At 44.5% G+C, this 16941-nt stretch overlaps 2 protein-coding genes across 2 annotated transcripts; one reads left to right on the forward strand and one right to left on the reverse strand.

Moving 5' to 3' along the window:
* Positions 1-4172: 4172 nt before the first annotated feature.
* LOC100284285 (pirin-like protein) lies at positions 4173-6156 on the forward strand. The gene is made up of 5 exons (NM_001157180.2): positions 4173-4516; positions 4630-4762; positions 4876-4925; positions 5068-5135; positions 5234-6156. Exons 1-5 carry the CDS (start codon positions 4420-4422, stop codon positions 5879-5881), a joined length of 996 nt encoding a protein of 331 aa, NP_001150652.2. The 5' UTR covers positions 4173-4419; the 3' UTR covers positions 5882-6156.
* Positions 6157-8996: 2840 nt separating this feature from the next.
* On the reverse strand, positions 8997-14380 carry LOC103634814 (protein SUPPRESSOR OF K(+) TRANSPORT GROWTH DEFECT 1). The gene is made up of 8 exons (XM_008657403.3): positions 13631-14380; positions 12857-12962; positions 10495-10693; positions 10139-10207; positions 9945-10019; positions 9752-9850; positions 9495-9650; positions 8997-9405 (listed from the first exon to the last, which is right to left on the reverse strand). Exons 1-8 carry the CDS (start codon positions 14367-14369, stop codon positions 9280-9282), a joined length of 1569 nt encoding a protein of 522 aa, XP_008655625.1. The 5' UTR covers positions 14370-14380; the 3' UTR covers positions 8997-9279.
* Positions 14381-16941: the final 2561 nt, after the last annotated feature.

Below are 16941 nucleotides of genomic sequence, written 5' to 3' on the forward strand. Positions count from 1 at the left end.
TGTTACAAATCCTACCCCCCTTAAAAATAATCTCGTCCTCGAGATTTAAGAAGATCTAGGGAAAAGATGGGGAAAATCTACGCGAAGCTCTTCTTCTCTTTCCGAAGTTGCTTCATCTTCACCGTGGTGACTCCATTGCACCTTGCACATCTTTATCACCTTATTTCTTGTCACTCGAGTCAATATATCCAAAATCTTGATCGGGTACTCCGTGTAAGTCAAATCACCTTGAACACTGAGCTCCTCCATTGGTAACTGTTCCTCAGGGACACGGAGACACTTCTTTAGTTGAGATACGTGGAACACGTTATGCACATCCGATAAACTATCCGGTAACTCGAGTTGGTATGCCATCTCCCCAACTCTTCTAAAGATCAAGAATGGTCCAATGTAGCGAGGGGACAATTTGCCCTTGACTTTAAATCTCCTCATTCCACGAAGTGGTGACACCTTGAGGTACACATAATCTCCTTCTTCAAATTCCAGTGGTCTTCTTCTATTATCAGCATAACTCTTTTGCCTGGTTTGAGCCACTCTCAAATTCTCTCGAATTATACGGACTTGTTCTTCTGCTTCTTGAATCAATTCAGGCCCAAAGAACTGTCTTTCTCCAGTCTGATCCCAATACAAAGGAGTCCTGCACTTCCTCCCATATAAAGCTTCAAAAGGTGACATCTTCAGACTGGCCTGGTAACTATTATTATATGAGAACTCAGCATACGGTAGACTTTTATCCCAACTTCCTCCATGTTGAAGGGCACAAGCTCTCAACATATCCTCCAAAACTTGATTTGTCCTTTCAGTCTGTCCATCAGTCTGAGGGTGATAAGCTGTACTGAAATTCAACTTCGTACTCATGTTCTCATGAAATCTTCTCCAAAATCTTGAGGTAAACTGCGAACCTCGATCAGACACGATCTTCTTTGGTACTCCATGCAAACACACAATCCGAGCCATATATAACTCTGCTAGCTGAGAACCTTTATAAGTAGTCTTCACAGGAGTAAAGTGAGCCACTTTAGTCAATCTATCCACAATCACCCATATAGCATCATATCCTTTCTGGGTGCGAGGCAATCCAGTAATGAAATCCATACCAATCTCTTCCCATTTCCACTCGGGTATCTTCAGTGGATGCAATAGTCCAGCTGGCCTCTGGTGTTCAGCCTGAACTCTTTGACATATATTGCACATAGCCACATGTGCAGCCACATCTCTCTTCAATCCATACCACCAATACTTCCGCTTCAAATCCTGATACATCTTAGTACTACCAGGATGAATAGAATAATCCGAATCATGAGCCTCCTTTAAAATAGTCTCTCGAAGGCTTTTAATATCAGGAACACACATCCTGTTCTTGAACCATACAGTGCCTTGCTCATCTTTCGTAAATTCCGGAACTCGACCTTCAGTAATCAGATCCTTAATCTCTTTTATTTTAGCATCCTCAAGTTGACCTTTGCGGACTTCTTGCTCCAAGGTAGGTTCCACATCAATAGTGACGCCTTCAGTATGAGCAACTATCCCTAGGTTAAGTCTCCTGAAATCCTCAACAATCTCATCGGGTAGCTGGGCAACAATAGCTAAATGAACATGCTCCTTGCGACTCAAGGCATCTGCAACCAAATTTGCCTTGCCCGGGTGATAGTGAATCTCCAAATCATAATCCTTAATAAGCTCCAACCAACGACGTTGCCTAAGGTTGAGATCCTTCTGAGTGAATATATACTTCAAACTCTTATGATCCGTATATACTTGGCACTTGGTCCCCATGATATAATGTCTCCAAATCTTGAGCGCATGCACAACGGCTGCTAATTCCAAGTCATGAGTGGGGTAGTTCAATTCATGTTTCCGCAACTAACGAGAAGCATATGCAATCACATGACCTTCCTGCATGAGCACACATCTGAAAGGGAAATGTGCCCTTGGGCCATTTCTAAGTATTTTGGTGATTTAGTGTCCAACACAAGTGCCTAAGTGTAAAGAGGTGGACAAAGTACAAATCAAGGATAAAGGTATGTTTCTCAGACTTAGTACATTGTTTTATGGACTAATTTATTGTGTCTAAGTGCTGGAAACAGGAAAAATCCAATTTCGGATGATATACACTAATCAGGAATCAATGAGACCAAGACTGGAGAAGAAAAGATCGACATCGATAAGGAAGGATATAACAGTCAAAGCGAATCTCGAGATGAATCAAGATTCAAATATTTCGGATGAAGTCTTCTCCTTGCCATAATCTTTCTTACCACAACCTGTCCAGCTTATATCCACATAATAAGTAGCCGGATACCTATGCTCTCCTAATCAACCCCTATTGACTATAAAAAAATGAAACTCTAGATTTTTGAACCAATTATAGATTAAAAGCTAAATTACAAACAGATCCTTATGTATCCCTTTTTCTTACAAATCTCGAGGACGAGATTTCTGTTAAGGGGGGTAGAATTTGTAGCACCCAATATTCTGATTTTGGGATTAGTAAAATCTTTCTAAACCAAAGTAAAGTGACCCTGATGAATATTTACACTTAGGAGTTCACCCCTTCTAAAAATAAATAGTAATATTAAAATAATGTCAGTCTGTGAGTTTCAAGAAATAAATAAGAACATCCTTGTATGAGTTAAGATATTCATAAATGTTCTAAAAACGTTTAGTTTAAAGTCTCTTAATAGAGATTATTCCTTAAAAAGTATCTTCTATTAAAATAAATAAGTAATGAATATTGGTGCACTTTTAATTGGACCACACGCAATGTGGTATTGCGTTTGTATATATTGTTTGTGTATATGAACTATATATTTAAAAGTATTTGGATAAGTGAATAAGATAAATGAATAAATAGTACAAAATTCTAATTTACATGCTCGATCATTATTGAATGATGCATCTTTTTTTCTTGGAATTTGAATTGAAACAAAAAAAACAAATTAGAAAAGGAAAAGAAAAAAAGAAGAAGGCCATACCTGTTGCCGACCAGGCCAAAAAAACGCTCTCCGTTTTTTTTCCTGCTGGCCGCAGCATGCAACTGTGTGGGACCCACGCAATTGAGCCCCCTTCTCCCTCCGTATTGCTCGCATCCATCGTAACAACCTCACGAAGTGCTTAATCCAATCCTCCACCCACGTCGTGGATAAAAGCAAGGCCATGACCCCCCTGCGCATATCTGCCTACCCATGCGGTCCTCCCCCAAACGTCTTCATCATGGACGAAGCCAAGAAGCTGCCAGCGTTGATCCACACATATCGTTCGGTCCTCCTCTGGCGCTAAGAGATTTGCTGCCGATGCCGCGATTCACGCGCTGAACCAGCGTTCCGTTGCCGTTTTCCTGGACCGATGGCTAGTATTTAGGGCTCGTTTGGTAGAGCTCCACTCTATGATTCTCTAGCTCCGAGAGCTGATTCTCTAATGGAGTGATTCTGGGCGATTCTCTGGTAGGAGTGAATTTGTTGATGAATTGCGTTTGGCTGCTAGTTGTACCCAAGCTTGTTTAAGTGAGAACCTGATCTGTTCTTTGCTCTTACTTCCTCAGCAAATATTTCACAAGCTATCTTAACATTTTCATCGCACCAGTCTGCATTATCCTCCTTCATGGTGCTGTTATTGCCACAACCATGAATAATAAAAAAAAGATAAATCAAAGTGCTAGCTCTTCTAACATGGAAAACAACAGGTATAAAGCAGCAAGCATAGATTGATGATGAGCTTCTCGACTTGTGATTTTATTTATTTTTTCGTGCAGAACATTTCTAGAAATGGTGCTGCTGGACTGGACGTGTGAACTTTGGATTTTCACAGCTTCTATACTCGTGTGCAAAGATTTTCTTAAAAATGATTTTCAAATCAAGAAACCAATAGACACCGCAGGAGCTAGAGCAGAAGGAAAAAACACTCGCGTCCTCACCTCAATCGGCTACAGATTAGAGGGAGAGAGGAATGCAACTTCACCTTGCACACTGAAAGACGCGAGACGAAGAGATGGCGTAGTAGTGGACGGAAGGGGCTTGGGAGTGTTCTGGACGGAAGGGGCGGCAGCCTGGATCTCCAGCGTCCTAGGCTAGTAGCGGCTGGTAGCTTGGCGCCGCCGCGCCGCCTCCAACCCTAATGGCCACGGTCTGGACAAAAGCCAGGCTGGGCTTGTGGCTGGATGCCCGAGCGGGTGAGGGAGCCGGTAGAGCAGGTTTTTTTCGCTCCCATGTGCCAGTACAATTATTGGACGCGATTCGCTCCGCTCCTTCGGTGAAGCGTCTGGTTTTTTGACCGTTTGGCATATGAGAATTGATTCTGCTTCGGAGCGGAGCTGAAAAAGCGCTACCAAACGCAGCCTAAATACCTCCGCCAAGGAGCTAGGAGTGTGGCGTGAACTAACCAGCACGGGCGCTGAGGGCTGAGGCCGCGACGACGACGACCATGATGAGGCTGAAGCAGCACATGGGCCTGGTCTCCTCCCCTACCCCTGCCATCGTCGTGAGGCTCGGCAACAACACACCCCACCGCCGCCGAGCAAGTACAGCAATTACTACTCATAGCACCCAAAAGCAGCTCCTGCTCCTCGTGATCTCCTCCTCCTGCTCCTTTTCTCCGTCGTCTTCTTGACCCCTGCCGTCTCGTTGCCCCCAGCTCGGTCTCGGATCGTGTCGTCCTCCGCCTCCGACGCCGCGCCGTTCGAGAAGCCCAGGGCCGTGGTCAAGAAGGTCCTCGCGCAGTCGCAGCCCGAGGGTCAGGGTGCCACCGTCCGTAGGAGCATCGGCAGGTACGCTGGCAGTGGCAGATGATTCGATTTGGTCGTGCTGCTTCTCCTCTCCTCGCCCTCGGTATCACGAGGCGTTGGCTGACTTGTCCTCGCCGCCTTGCGCGTCCGTGCAGGCACGAGCTCCGCAACCTGGACCCGTTCCTCCAGCTCGACGAGTTCACAGGTAATACCACCACTCTATTTGCGCCCAGATTTCCAGCCTTCTGCGAATCCGCACGCTCGGATCATCCGAGCTTTCCTGCTCGCCTGGCTCTGGCTGCCTGCTGTTTCCTTCCCTCACCCCTCTCTCTTGGTTGGTCTCGCAGTCTCCAAGCCCGCCGGGTTTCCCGACCACCCGCACAGAGGATTCGAGACCGTCACCCACATGTTTGAGGTGCGTTACGTCTGCTCCACATCTTCTCTTCTCTTCTCTTCTCTTCTCTTCAAACGTCCCCGCCCCACCATTTTGGTTCCGGTTGGTGGCTACTGCAGGGGGCCATCACCCACCAGGACTTCGCTGGTCACAAGGGCACCATCAGGACAGGGGACGTGCAGTGGATGACGGCGGGGCGAGGCATCGTGCACTCGGAGATGCCGGCTGGGGACGGCGTGAGCGAGGGCCTGCAGCTCTGGATCAACCTCTCCTCCAAGGACAAGATGATCGAGCCGCGATACCAGGAGCTGGAGCGCAAGGACATCAGCCGCGCGGAGACCGAGGACGGCGTGGAGGCCCGCGTCATCGCCGGGGAGGCCTTCGGCGTGGCGTCCCCCGTGTACACGCGCACTCCCATCATGTACGTGGACTTCACCATGCGACCTGGGTCCCGCCTGCACCAGCCTGTCCCGGAGGGCTGGAACGCCTTCGTCTACGTCGTCGACGGCGAGGGCGTATTCGGACGGGAGACGGCCACGGCACACCACTGCCTCGTCCTCGGCTCCGGCGACGGCGTCAGCGTGTGGAACAGGTCCGCCAGGCCGTTAAGGTTCGTCCTCGCCGCCGGGCAGCCGCTCGGTGAGCCCGTGGTGCAGCACGGACCCTTCGTCATGAACTCGCACGCCGAGATACAGCAGGCCATGGAAGACTACTCCTACGGCAAGAACGGCTTCGAGAGGGCCGGCCAGTGGAGCTCCTCCGCCTGATCGGCGAGGCTATCGCGTTAAATTAAATAAATGTGTGTAATACACACAGCTCAACGCTTCCCTTAAGTTATGTAGCAACGCCATTTGTTGGTGATTAACGAGTGATCGAGCAAGCTTAAAAAAGTTCCACTCCTTTTAAACTTATATATTTATCGGTATTTTAGCTAATACAATAGTTTATTGAGACTATTGTATTCGTGTATCGAAAGTTATGTAGCAATGCCATTTGTGGGTGATTACCGTGTTTTCCGGTCGAAGTATCAGCTAGTTCAATCATTTATAACTGGAGACATTTGACCTTGTTTGGAACTTCACAATCATTTAACTTGTTCGTGCTATGAAATTATTATATACTCCCTCTATCCTAAAATAATATTTATTTTAGATCTAGACACATATATAAAACACACTCTCTTTATTCCCAATGAAAATTTGTTTTAGCATTTTAATAAATTTATAAAATAATTGATGTATATGTTATATATATAGAGATTCGTTACCATCCATTTAAATATAGAAATAAAAATTAAGGGCTAGAACGAGTAGTAATTTGCAACGGAGAGAGTATATGAATCCATTAATTATCTAAAATAAATTTTAACTTAAAATATAATACTTTTTATAAATTTTCTACATTTTAACAGCCTTTTGGTGGCCTTTGGGTAATGGTGGCTACGCAGACTATTAAAATAATTAGAACATGTGGCGCCCTATATAGTAATATATACATAAGATCCCTGTGAACAATTTACAAAAAAATCAAAATATATTTCATGGGCATGGAAAGCAACTGCGGCAAAAAAATATTCTTTTCAACATGTAAAGCAAAATATATTATACATGTTCAAATTATTAGACCAATTTGGAAGTTTATACACCATATATTTCATGAGCATGGACAACGAGCATGAAAATGTTAAGTGCCATCAATTTGGAAGTGATACAAAGTTGCCATCCGTGGTAGAAATTAGACCACAAGCAACACTAAAATAAATAGAAGCACAATTCAAAGTATATATATACACACACATTGAATTAGCCACAAAGCACACATCGCAACCCTTCACAATTCTAGCCATCAATATAGATCCATGCTCACCAGACATGTTGGTAGATGAGAATGCCGATCTAAAAGCAAGCAAGAACACATTAATCGAGGTTCTATATACTACACACATAGGCCCAAAGTATATGGGAATCGACAGGATGACCTAATCTCACAATACAAGCATAACCATAGAGGTAGATTTGTTGTTCATTGCACTGAATGGATAAGGTAGAAGCATTACTACTATGATTACTACTGCTATTACAGGTTCAACTACGTATAAAAAGTACTCCCTTTGTCCCAAAATAAAATTTGTTTTGGGTTTTTAGTGGATTCATACAATATTTAATGTATATATTCATCATCATCTAGTTGAAGTGCTTTCTCTCTCTTTGTTTTCTTTTTTCTATTTTTGTTTTCTAAATCCCAATTTTCATATCCAGTTTTAAATGCCCTAAATTAAAATCAAATTCATGTTTTCAAATTCATTCTAGGTGCACAATTCAAAGATCCAGCATGATATGCATGAATACACATTTATTTATTTAAAAGAGTATGCCTCGGTAACAAACCACATACTAAAATATACTCTGTTATTATTCTTAAATATTAAAGGAACTACCTAAGCTTCTTTAAATTTTATTTAAGGGTTTACATTTATTTAGATATCGATATACAATATCAATTGGATATTGATATACCAATATATGTGCTTAAGCTAAGACTTAAGCCTAATTTAGTCTTACCAAATATCTCATCTCAAATTTGTCTTAAATACCAACTCCCTGTGATGGAAATTTTACCTAAAATGACTTCTCAATTATTTTTGTATTCCAGTGATATTAAAATAATCGGTATGTGTTGAGATGAGGAAGATCCAATTTTGGATTTCTTCACAAACACATGTACGCAATTATAATTAGAGTAACCCCTATTGTGCAAGAAACTCAATCAGTAAGATATACCATAATTTGGACAAAGGCTTTGAACATTACAAAAAAACAAAAAATATAGGATCTAGAGAAGTGAATATACATGAAATAAATTAACACTTTATGCAATGACATAAATCATAATGCAACTTTGAAAGACAAATGCATTCCAAAGTAATATTTATATAGGTAAATATGGTGTATTATGGTTTGTTTTAAGTCCAAGGAGACCTCTGTCTTTTTTTTTTTTTGCATTTTTTATAAATTTAAAGAATATTTGAAAGTAAAACATAAATGGGTATTACTTAATTTATCCATACGGACAATATATAATTTACATAAACGCGATGGTTTGTGTAAATAAAATGTTGCCACCTTATTTCAAATTCGTATGGACTTACGGTCCGTTTGCACTTATCGTCCAAACATGAAGACATCATGTCTTTCAAGCGTGGTTGGCCTTGGCCATGAGCAAAGCGCCTATATATTTGGTGGTCCAGATATCTGTTCCCTGTTAGGCCTTGTTCGGTTAATTCCGTTACCCATGGATTATATGAGATTGGAAAAAATTAAGAAAGAGTTTGACTTAGTTGGGATTTAAACCCACTCAATCCCACTCAATCCATGTGGATTGGGAGCTAACCGAACAAGCCCTTATGGTGTTTGCAAATCTTGTAAGATCGACCAAGCTCAGGTTGAGTGCTACAACTGCTGAATCACGAGCAACGATGAACTCAACTGTTTATCACCATGGAAACTGGCATGATGTTTAGTATCATGGGCTGTCCATTATGCACTATCATGAGCTATACGAATAACATGTTTCGGAGTTTCTGACTTCAAATCCTACGTATACGCTCAAAACAAGAAAGCACAATTAATCAAAATATAAAACGTAACAATCAGATCAGGTGTAGATTCAGATCATTCAAAACTGATGAAGTTTGTGGTAGATACATACAAACTATAAAAATGTAAACCATTACTGACATGGCCAGATTCTACCAGAGCTAGATACCTCAAATAAAACGCCTGAGAACAAGAAGTTCACCTTCAGTATGTAGCGTCTAATAAAATGGCCCTGCAAGTAAACCAAACTGAAGGAAAAGAAACTCGGCGTGAAAACTAAGGAACGTTAGAAAAAGAAACTAGCAACCACAAGGGCTCCACGTTAAGAATTATTATTCAATAATACACCTGCGGAAAATTTTCATGTGCATAAATAAAAATTGAAATAAGTTGACAACAGAGGCCCATCGGTAGCCCAACACGGTAAAGCAGCTGCCATGATTACTCATAGTTGGGCTACCAAATGTACAATCCTGTGAATGCAACTTCCAAGCAGAACAATCGAAGTGATAAACAATATACATTTCTGTGGTGCAGCTGTGCATGGGTGTGTGTCCGCGCGCGGTGTATCAGCCCTCCTCGCCGAACTCCTTAGTGAACCTCTCATGCACCTCCAGATCCTTCTTGCTAACTGTCGGCCTCTGCCTCGACAAGACCTTCTCAAAATCCGTCCTTGAGATAGGTGGTGGAAGAATCTACATTCAAAACAAAACACCTTAACCTTAACAACTCAACTGGAAGCCCTCTCTCACATTGCAATGATAGAATCGGCATCTTTCGTTACCTTTGCAGCGAGGCCCTTGGATGCAAGCTCCTGCATTGTGGTCTGTACAGACCCCGGTTGTTTTGGTCCACATGGCATCCACATGTCACCGTCTGCCTTGAAGAAGAACATGGCATCCTGTGTTTTGCGCACAGGTTCAAATAAGACATCCTTAACCTGTTGAAGAAACAAGTATCAGATTAAATTGCATAGTAAGATAGATGAGACTGAACTGTGGAGCATAGTAATGACAGATTCAAGAGTCCAAAATTGCTTACACAAACAGCAACATCAGAACCAGAAAATCCATCTGTTCGACGGGCCAAGCTCTCGAAATCGCTTTCAGTTAAACTGTGTGGTGTATCCCCGAGATGGACCTGTACGAATTGATGGTTCCAAAATGTTAGCCATGATTTTCAACATGGAACAGGACAAATTTATTTATGTTGAAATGTACAACTGTCTATTAACCTTAAACATATGCTGCCTTGCTTTCGTGTCAGGTAGCGGAATGTAGATACGCTTGTCAAATCTTCGCCGCACAGCCTGCAACAATGAATATGCCAAAGAACTAAACAGTGTTTCACAAGATAATGGGGACATTCCCTTTTTGTTTTTGCAAATCTATATACAATGCAAAATGGTACGTGGTTTTTTTTTGTAACCTGGTCCAGAGCATATGGCGTATTCGTGGCAGCAAGAACAAGAACTTTATCATCATTATGACCAACACCCTGGGAATCAGGTACAGAAAAAATTATTGTCAGTCTAACATGAAAAGGGCTTAGAATACAGTTCTGATTAATTATGGTATTGGTAGCCAGATAGTGTATTAATAACAGCAAAACGTTGGGAATTTCATCACGTAGGTTGTATACAATCACTGGATACATGATTAGATTTTTCCGTGTTGAAAATTCAACACAGTATACTGATGACATCTACAAATATTAGGATCAATTTTAAAACATAATCTCGCATTCAAGTTAATAATGTGCATTTGAGAGCATTAAGACCTCACCTGCATTTGCACAAGAAGTTCAGTCTTAATCCTCCTAGATGCTTCACTTTCATTACCTTCTCCACGTTGACCGCATAAAGAATCAATTTCATCAATAAAGATAATGGAAGGGGCATTTTCACGAGCCATTTGGAAAAGATTTGCGACTAATTTCTCGCTTTCACCCATCCACTTTGAAACCAGATCTGAAGAAGATATACTGCAATAAAGCAACATTGTGAAATATCATGAAAAAAAGTATAGTAGGGTATCTTACATTGACCAATCAAGTATGTAAACTAAAAAATTGCAAGTTAGATCAAATTTCTACATACATGCAATGTGACCTTAGCAGTTCTACCAGACATATACATACATTCAATGTCCAAGATAGCCTGTAGCATATAAATTTACTAATTGCATGTTATTTTCTTTTGAACCCGCATTCATTGCACACTAGAGACGCCTGGAAGAAAAATAAATAAATCTTGGGAGAATACAAAAAAGAACAGACTCAGTGCTGGCGGCTCCCACATGATTGTTGAAATTGTTTGCATGACCTGGCTTAAGATAACTCTAGGGAAAGTTAAGCTACATATCTGCAGATGATTAAGTCAAGACAATTTTGAGCTTGGTCTACTATTGCGGAATAGATGTGACAAATATCAAATTATCAATTTCAATACATGCATAATTAACCAATTAGCTGTTATAAGACTAGCTCATGAATATGCTGCATTTGCTTCAAATACAAGACAGCTGTTTAGATATTCCTGGAACTTTTGAGCTTTCCCGGAACTCTCCATTTGTCCCCCCCCCCTTCTTCTCCAGGTACATTAGTAACCAATTAACCATTCACAATAACTACAACCACTATTACCCAAGGCATTAACACTAGGGACATATAGTAAAACCTCTATCATTCTAAGGAACTAGCTTTATACATGTGTTGCATCAAAATTCAAAAAAATTCTAATACAAAAAAAATAGGGGGGAACAAAATCAGTTCAGTCTGTTAATAAACTAATGAATGTCTATGGCGATGGTAAATACTAAGAATATTTTTTCCTTATAAAATATGAGCAATAAATGGTGACTCCACATCAACCACATGCTCAACAAGTGTAAGCTCTTTTGAACTTTGGGATTCTGATGGATTACATGGAAGGTGTAGGCTATATAACAAAGTTAAACTCAAAACAAACATATAAGCTGCTATCATAGGGCACACCTTTCAAGCGACAACTTTCGGAGTTTTGCAAAAGTTATTCGTTTTTTAGCTAAAAGCTCTCTTGCCTGCATCAAGCATCAGCATGCAGTTTTTAGGAAGCAGCAATTTCTTTCAAATTGTCTTATATGTATTGTGTTAATTTAATAACAGGGCAACATTTGTCTCGTAACAAGATATGATTCCATAACATAGCTAAGACAGATCATTTTATTATTTAATAACACATCAGTGTCTAACTGTCTATAAATGTCACATGTGCAAAGTGCACTCACAACAGAACAGATGAGAGTTCAAACAAAAAAAATCATGTTTGATGAAGTATATTTCTTCAAATTAGCTCTAGATGGTAAAAAACAGTTCAAAGAGGCATGTTGGTATTTTTGGAAACTTTTTGATGTCCCCAAAATAAAATTTGATGGAGCTGCATGACCTTGTTCACAGATAAACACTACATTTTGACAGTTTCCCATGCAGTGAAAAAGCTATTGTTGCACCACGAACACGAATGTAAGTAAAATGAATTATACTCCATAATGGAGCTAATAGACAAACAGGAAACTGTACCATTAACACAGAACATGTACAAAATCAAAGAACATTTCGATGCAATCTACATGTCTATGCCAGTGTATATATTGCATTGTGGAACAGGTTTCAATAAAAAAGGATTGGTACCCAATTCCTTTCAGGTGAAATAGTTACAGCTTTTTTTATAAATAGCCCATACAAATCCATCGCACCCGTCCATATAAATCAATAATTTATGTGAGACATGGTGTGTACTGTCCTCAAATAAAATAATCTATTCCCTGAAACCAAGAAAAAGTGTGATGCTACAAATGAAGTGTTATGTGAAGACTCTAGGTACTACACAAATGTGTCAGCGGTGCAGAATGCCTAAGAATTCTTAAATTGGCAGACACTACAACGCACTGAAAATTTGTTGAATAATAATGTTGTCACTGGTAGGTGAAATATGTAAGATAGATATAGTAAGAGTTCAGACATATGACAGCCAAAGGAAGCATATCAAGAGATATGCAGCAAAAGCTTAAAACAGTTTTTGTTTCAAAACCAAAGCATAAAAAGAACATGTCTATAAAAGAGCAAACTAAAGGGAACTGGTGTAGTGATGAATATACAATTATCTACCTGAAAAATGTTGAATCAGCCTCGGTTGCGACGGCTTTTGCCAAGTAAGACTTTCCTGTTCCAGGAGGGCCATATAAAAGAAACGCCCTCCAAGGCCTCCGCTTGCCTAAGGGATAGCATTCTTCATTAGTTCATACTGGCAAACAAACCATTCAAAATTGAAAATAAATTTTTACCAGGTCAATAAATTCTAGATTTGAATCAAGTAGCCAGTCATAATCTTTGGTACAAAACTAGCAGAATAATCATATGAATGCAATTGTGCATATATTCTTAAAATAGCATGTTTGATCCTTTTGAATTTTGAATTGAACCATCTTTCAGTTCACACTTTTTAACATGAAAAGGGGTTGTTGTTTTAATCCCAGTTGATATCGATATTCTGTGTAGGTAATTTAACAGTTAGCAATGCTCTTGAAAGGTTTACCAACCGAAAAATAACCTAAGTAGTCAAACATATGGCCTCTAGAAATGGTCTCGCCCAACAACATAAATCATCATGTAAAAATGAAAACAAAAAAATCATAGCGCCGGTTATCAATCAATCAAATATTCGATAATCACTTTCGACAGCAAAAGATGTTTCGTTATTCGCTACCTAACAGTGGATAGTTGTATCAACCCTAGCTCACCCCCCATCCAATTTAACAAATATAATAAAGATCTGCAAAGCCTTTGCGACCCCATAGCAAGGCACCATAACGATTACAATCACGAAACTTTTATCAGGATCAAAGAATAAAAAGAAAAAAAAAAGGATAACCCGTAGCTCACCCGTGAAGAACTGTGGGAACTTGACCGGCAATATGACGGCCTCCTGCAGAGCTTGCTTGGCGCTCTCGAGGCCAGCAACGTCGTTCCACTTGACGTTGGGCTTCTCGGTGATGATGGCAGAGTTGAGCCCCGCCCTGAGCTTGGACTGCTCGGAGTCATCCCCTCCGTTGCCCCCGTCGCCGTCCTTGCCCTTGGTCTTGGGGCGCGTGGCGACGGCTGCGTCACCTCCGTTGGCCCCCGGCCCCGCGCCGCCCTCGTCGAGGACGGCCCGGATCTCCTCGGCGCGGCGGAGGTACTCGGTGAACTTGGCGGTGATGGCCTCCTTGATCTTGGGGTTCTTCTCGTACTTGAGATGGGTCTTGAAGTACTCGAGCGCGTTCATGTAGAGAGGGAACGCCTTGACGTAGTTGCCGGCATTGTCCTCCTGGACCGCCTGCTTGACGTACTCGATCGCCTGCTCCTTGAAGTTGCTATACATCGGGGTAGGCCCAGAGGCGCCGCCTCTGCGGCGGATAGGAGGGGGGATCGGCCGGATTGGGCACCGCAGCGGCTGATTCGGGACGGGAGGGGAGCGGAGGCGGCGGGCGGTTGATTTGTGCTGGGGTTTGACGCGGTGAGGAGAAGACGGGGTGCGCAGGAGGAAAGGGGAACGAAGACGAGACGAGACGAGGGAGAGGAAAGGAAAAGATGGGAAGGGAGAAGCGTGTTTTGGCTGCGGAGAAAAAAGAATAGGTGGCATTCATTTGCCTATCTTTACTGTATGATGGTGATGCTATAGGCTTAACGTATAATTTTGTTTCATTAAACCGTATAAAGAATATTAGAGATGTATCTTAGAATTGCCAGGCAATCTCAAACCAACTCGTGGTTTTTCATGATCCAGGCCCATTTAGCAAGGATTTAGTTGCTTAACGTTTACATAGACGAACTAGTCAGACTCTTTGCGGTAGAAATGTCTTTTTTATTGCTAGATCTAACTATAAGTGGGTTTAGTAGATAATTTCTCAAACTACTTTTCTCTAGGTACATCGGAATCTCCAAACAACCCAAAACTACGTCTTACAGAGAAACTTAAGAATCACGTTCTTCAAAGACTAGGATTTTGAATGAACAAGAAATATTTCTCAGATTTACTTGAGAATTAGAAACCGTAAACCTATAATTCCCCTAAGAATCAGAATAGATTTGTCGGGGACCATAATTAGGGGTACCCTCAAGACGCCTAATTCTCAGCTGGTAACCCCCATCAGCATAAAGCTGCAAAGGCCTGATGGGCATGATTAAGTCAGGGATCAGTCCACACGAGTGACTCGATCACGCTTCACCCGAGCCTAGCCTCGGCCGAAGGCAGCCGACCTCGAGAGACTTCCGTCTCGCCCGAGGCCCCCTTTTTATGGCGGACACATCACCGGCTCGCCCAAGGCCTTGGCTTCGCTCAGAAGCAACCTTGACTAAATCACCACACCGACTGACCAAATTGCAGGGGCATTTAACGCACAGGAGGCCTGACACCTCTATCCTGACACGCGCCTCCAGCAGAGCCGAGGTGACCGCCGTCACTCCACCGCTCCACTGGCCAGTCTGACAGAAGGACAGCGCCGCCTGCGCCACTCCGACTGCAGCGCCACTCGACAGAGTAAGTCTGACAGGCAGTCAGGCCTCGACAAAGGCGCCACGGCAAACTCCGCTCCGCCCGACCCCAGGGCTCGGACTCGGGCTAAGACCCGGAAGACGGCGAACTCCGCTCCGCCCGACCCCAGGGCTCGGACTCGGGCTAAGACCCGGAAGACGGCGAACTCCGCTCCGCCCGACCCCAGGGCTCGGACTCGGGCTAAGACCCGGAAGACGGCGAACTCCGCTCCGCCCGACCCCAGGGCTCGGACTCGGGCTAAGACCCGGAAGACGACGAAACTCCGCCTCGCCCGACCCCAGGGCTCGGACTCCGCCCTGGCCTCGGCCGAACGACTTCCGCCTCGACCGACCCCTTGGCTCGGGCTCGGCCACGGCAACAGAAGGCAGACTCAACCTCGGCTTCGGAGGAAACCCCACGTCGCCCTGCCTAGGGCACAGACCGCCACGTCAACAGGAGGCGCCATCATCATCCCACCCCGAATCGACTCGGGTCACGGAGAACAAGACCGGCGTCTCATCCGGCCAGCTCCGCCAGAGAGGCAATGATGGCGCTCCACAAGCTCTATGACGACGGCGGCCCCTAGCTCTCTTACGGAAGCAGGACAACGTCAGCAGGGACTCGACCGCTCCAACAGCTGTCCCTCCATCAGGCTCCGCCGCACCTCCAACAGCCACGACATCACGCCAGCAGGGTGCCCAGATCTCTCCGGCTGCCACATTGGCATGTACCTAGGGCGCTAGCTCTCCCTCCGCTAGACACGTAGCACTCTGCTACATCCCATTGTACACCTGGATCCTCTCCTTACGACTATAAAAGGAAGGACCAGGGCCTTCTCAGAGGAGGTTGGCCGCGCGGGACCGAGGACGGGACAGGCGCTCTCTTGGGGCCGCTCGCTTCCCTCACCCGCGTGGACGCTTGTAACCCCCCTACTGCAAGCGCACCTGACCTGGGCGCGGGACGAACACGAAGGCCGCGGGACTTCCACCTCTCTCACGCTCGGCTCCGGCCGCCTCGCCTCTCCCCCCTTCGCGCTCGCCCACGCGCTCGACCCATCTGGGCTGGGGCACGCAGCACACTCACTCGTCGGCTTAGGGACCCCCCTGTCTCGAAACGCCGACAGTTGGCGCGCCAGGTAGGGGCATGCTGCGTGCTGACGAACAGCTCCCCGTCAAGCTCCAGATGGGCAGTCTCCAGCAACCTCTCCGGCCCGGGACGGTGCTTCGTTTCGGGGCTCTTGAGTTCATGTCCTTCGACGGCAGCTACGACATGACACTTCTTCCACCGCCGCGCGACTACGACAATGGCGGCCGACAACCCGCCCGCCGGCGGCGGAATCGACGACGTCTACCCCGCGTGGTGGAAGAGCAACATTCGGGCTCGCTCCGTTCTCTCCCCCGCCAACGGAGGAGGAGGCGGGGCCGTCAAGGCCAGACGGGAGGCCACGCTTCGCCGGCCGTCGAGCGAATCGACGCCCCCGACGCCCCGACGGAAGGCACGCCGGACGTCGACCTCGCGTTCGAGACGGAGGCAAGCGCCGCCCCCCCGCGGCACGCTGACCCCGAGCAAGAAGACGACGCCGGCGCGCTCGCAGAAAGCCTGCAGGACGTCGCCCTCGAACCAGAGATGACGGCGCAACCAGTCCCCGATGTGACTACGTCGCTCCACGTCGACCAAAAGG

Source organism: Zea mays, chromosome 8 (genome assembly GCF_902167145.1).
Source record: "Zea mays cultivar B73 chromosome 8, Zm-B73-REFERENCE-NAM-5.0, whole genome shotgun sequence".
Classification (NCBI taxonomy): domain Eukaryota; kingdom Viridiplantae; phylum Streptophyta; class Magnoliopsida; order Poales; family Poaceae; genus Zea; species Zea mays.

Coding starts and splice junctions, on each gene's coding strand:
- LOC100284285 (NM_001157180.2), top strand. CDS start 4,420: ATGATGAGGCTGAAGCAGCACATGGGCCTGGTCTCCTCCCCTACCCCT. Junction 4,763..4,875: donor GTCCGTAGGAGCATCGGCAG/GTACGCTGGCAG, acceptor GCGTCCGTGCAG/GCACGAGCTCCGCAACCTGG. Junction 4,926..5,067: donor CCAGCTCGACGAGTTCACAG/GTAATACCACCA, acceptor TTGGTCTCGCAG/TCTCCAAGCCCGCCGGGTTT.
- LOC103634814 (XM_008657403.3), bottom strand. CDS start 14,369: ATGCCACCTATTCTTTTTTCTCCGCAGCCAAAACACGCTTCTCCCTTC. Junction 10,694..12,856: donor GCTGATTCAACATTTTTCAG/GTAGATAATTGT, acceptor GCTTTATTGCAG/TATATCTTCTTCAGATCTGG. Junction 9,851..9,944: donor CAAGGCAGCATATGTTTAAG/GTTAATAGACAG, acceptor CAATTCGTACAG/GTCCATCTCGGGGATACACC.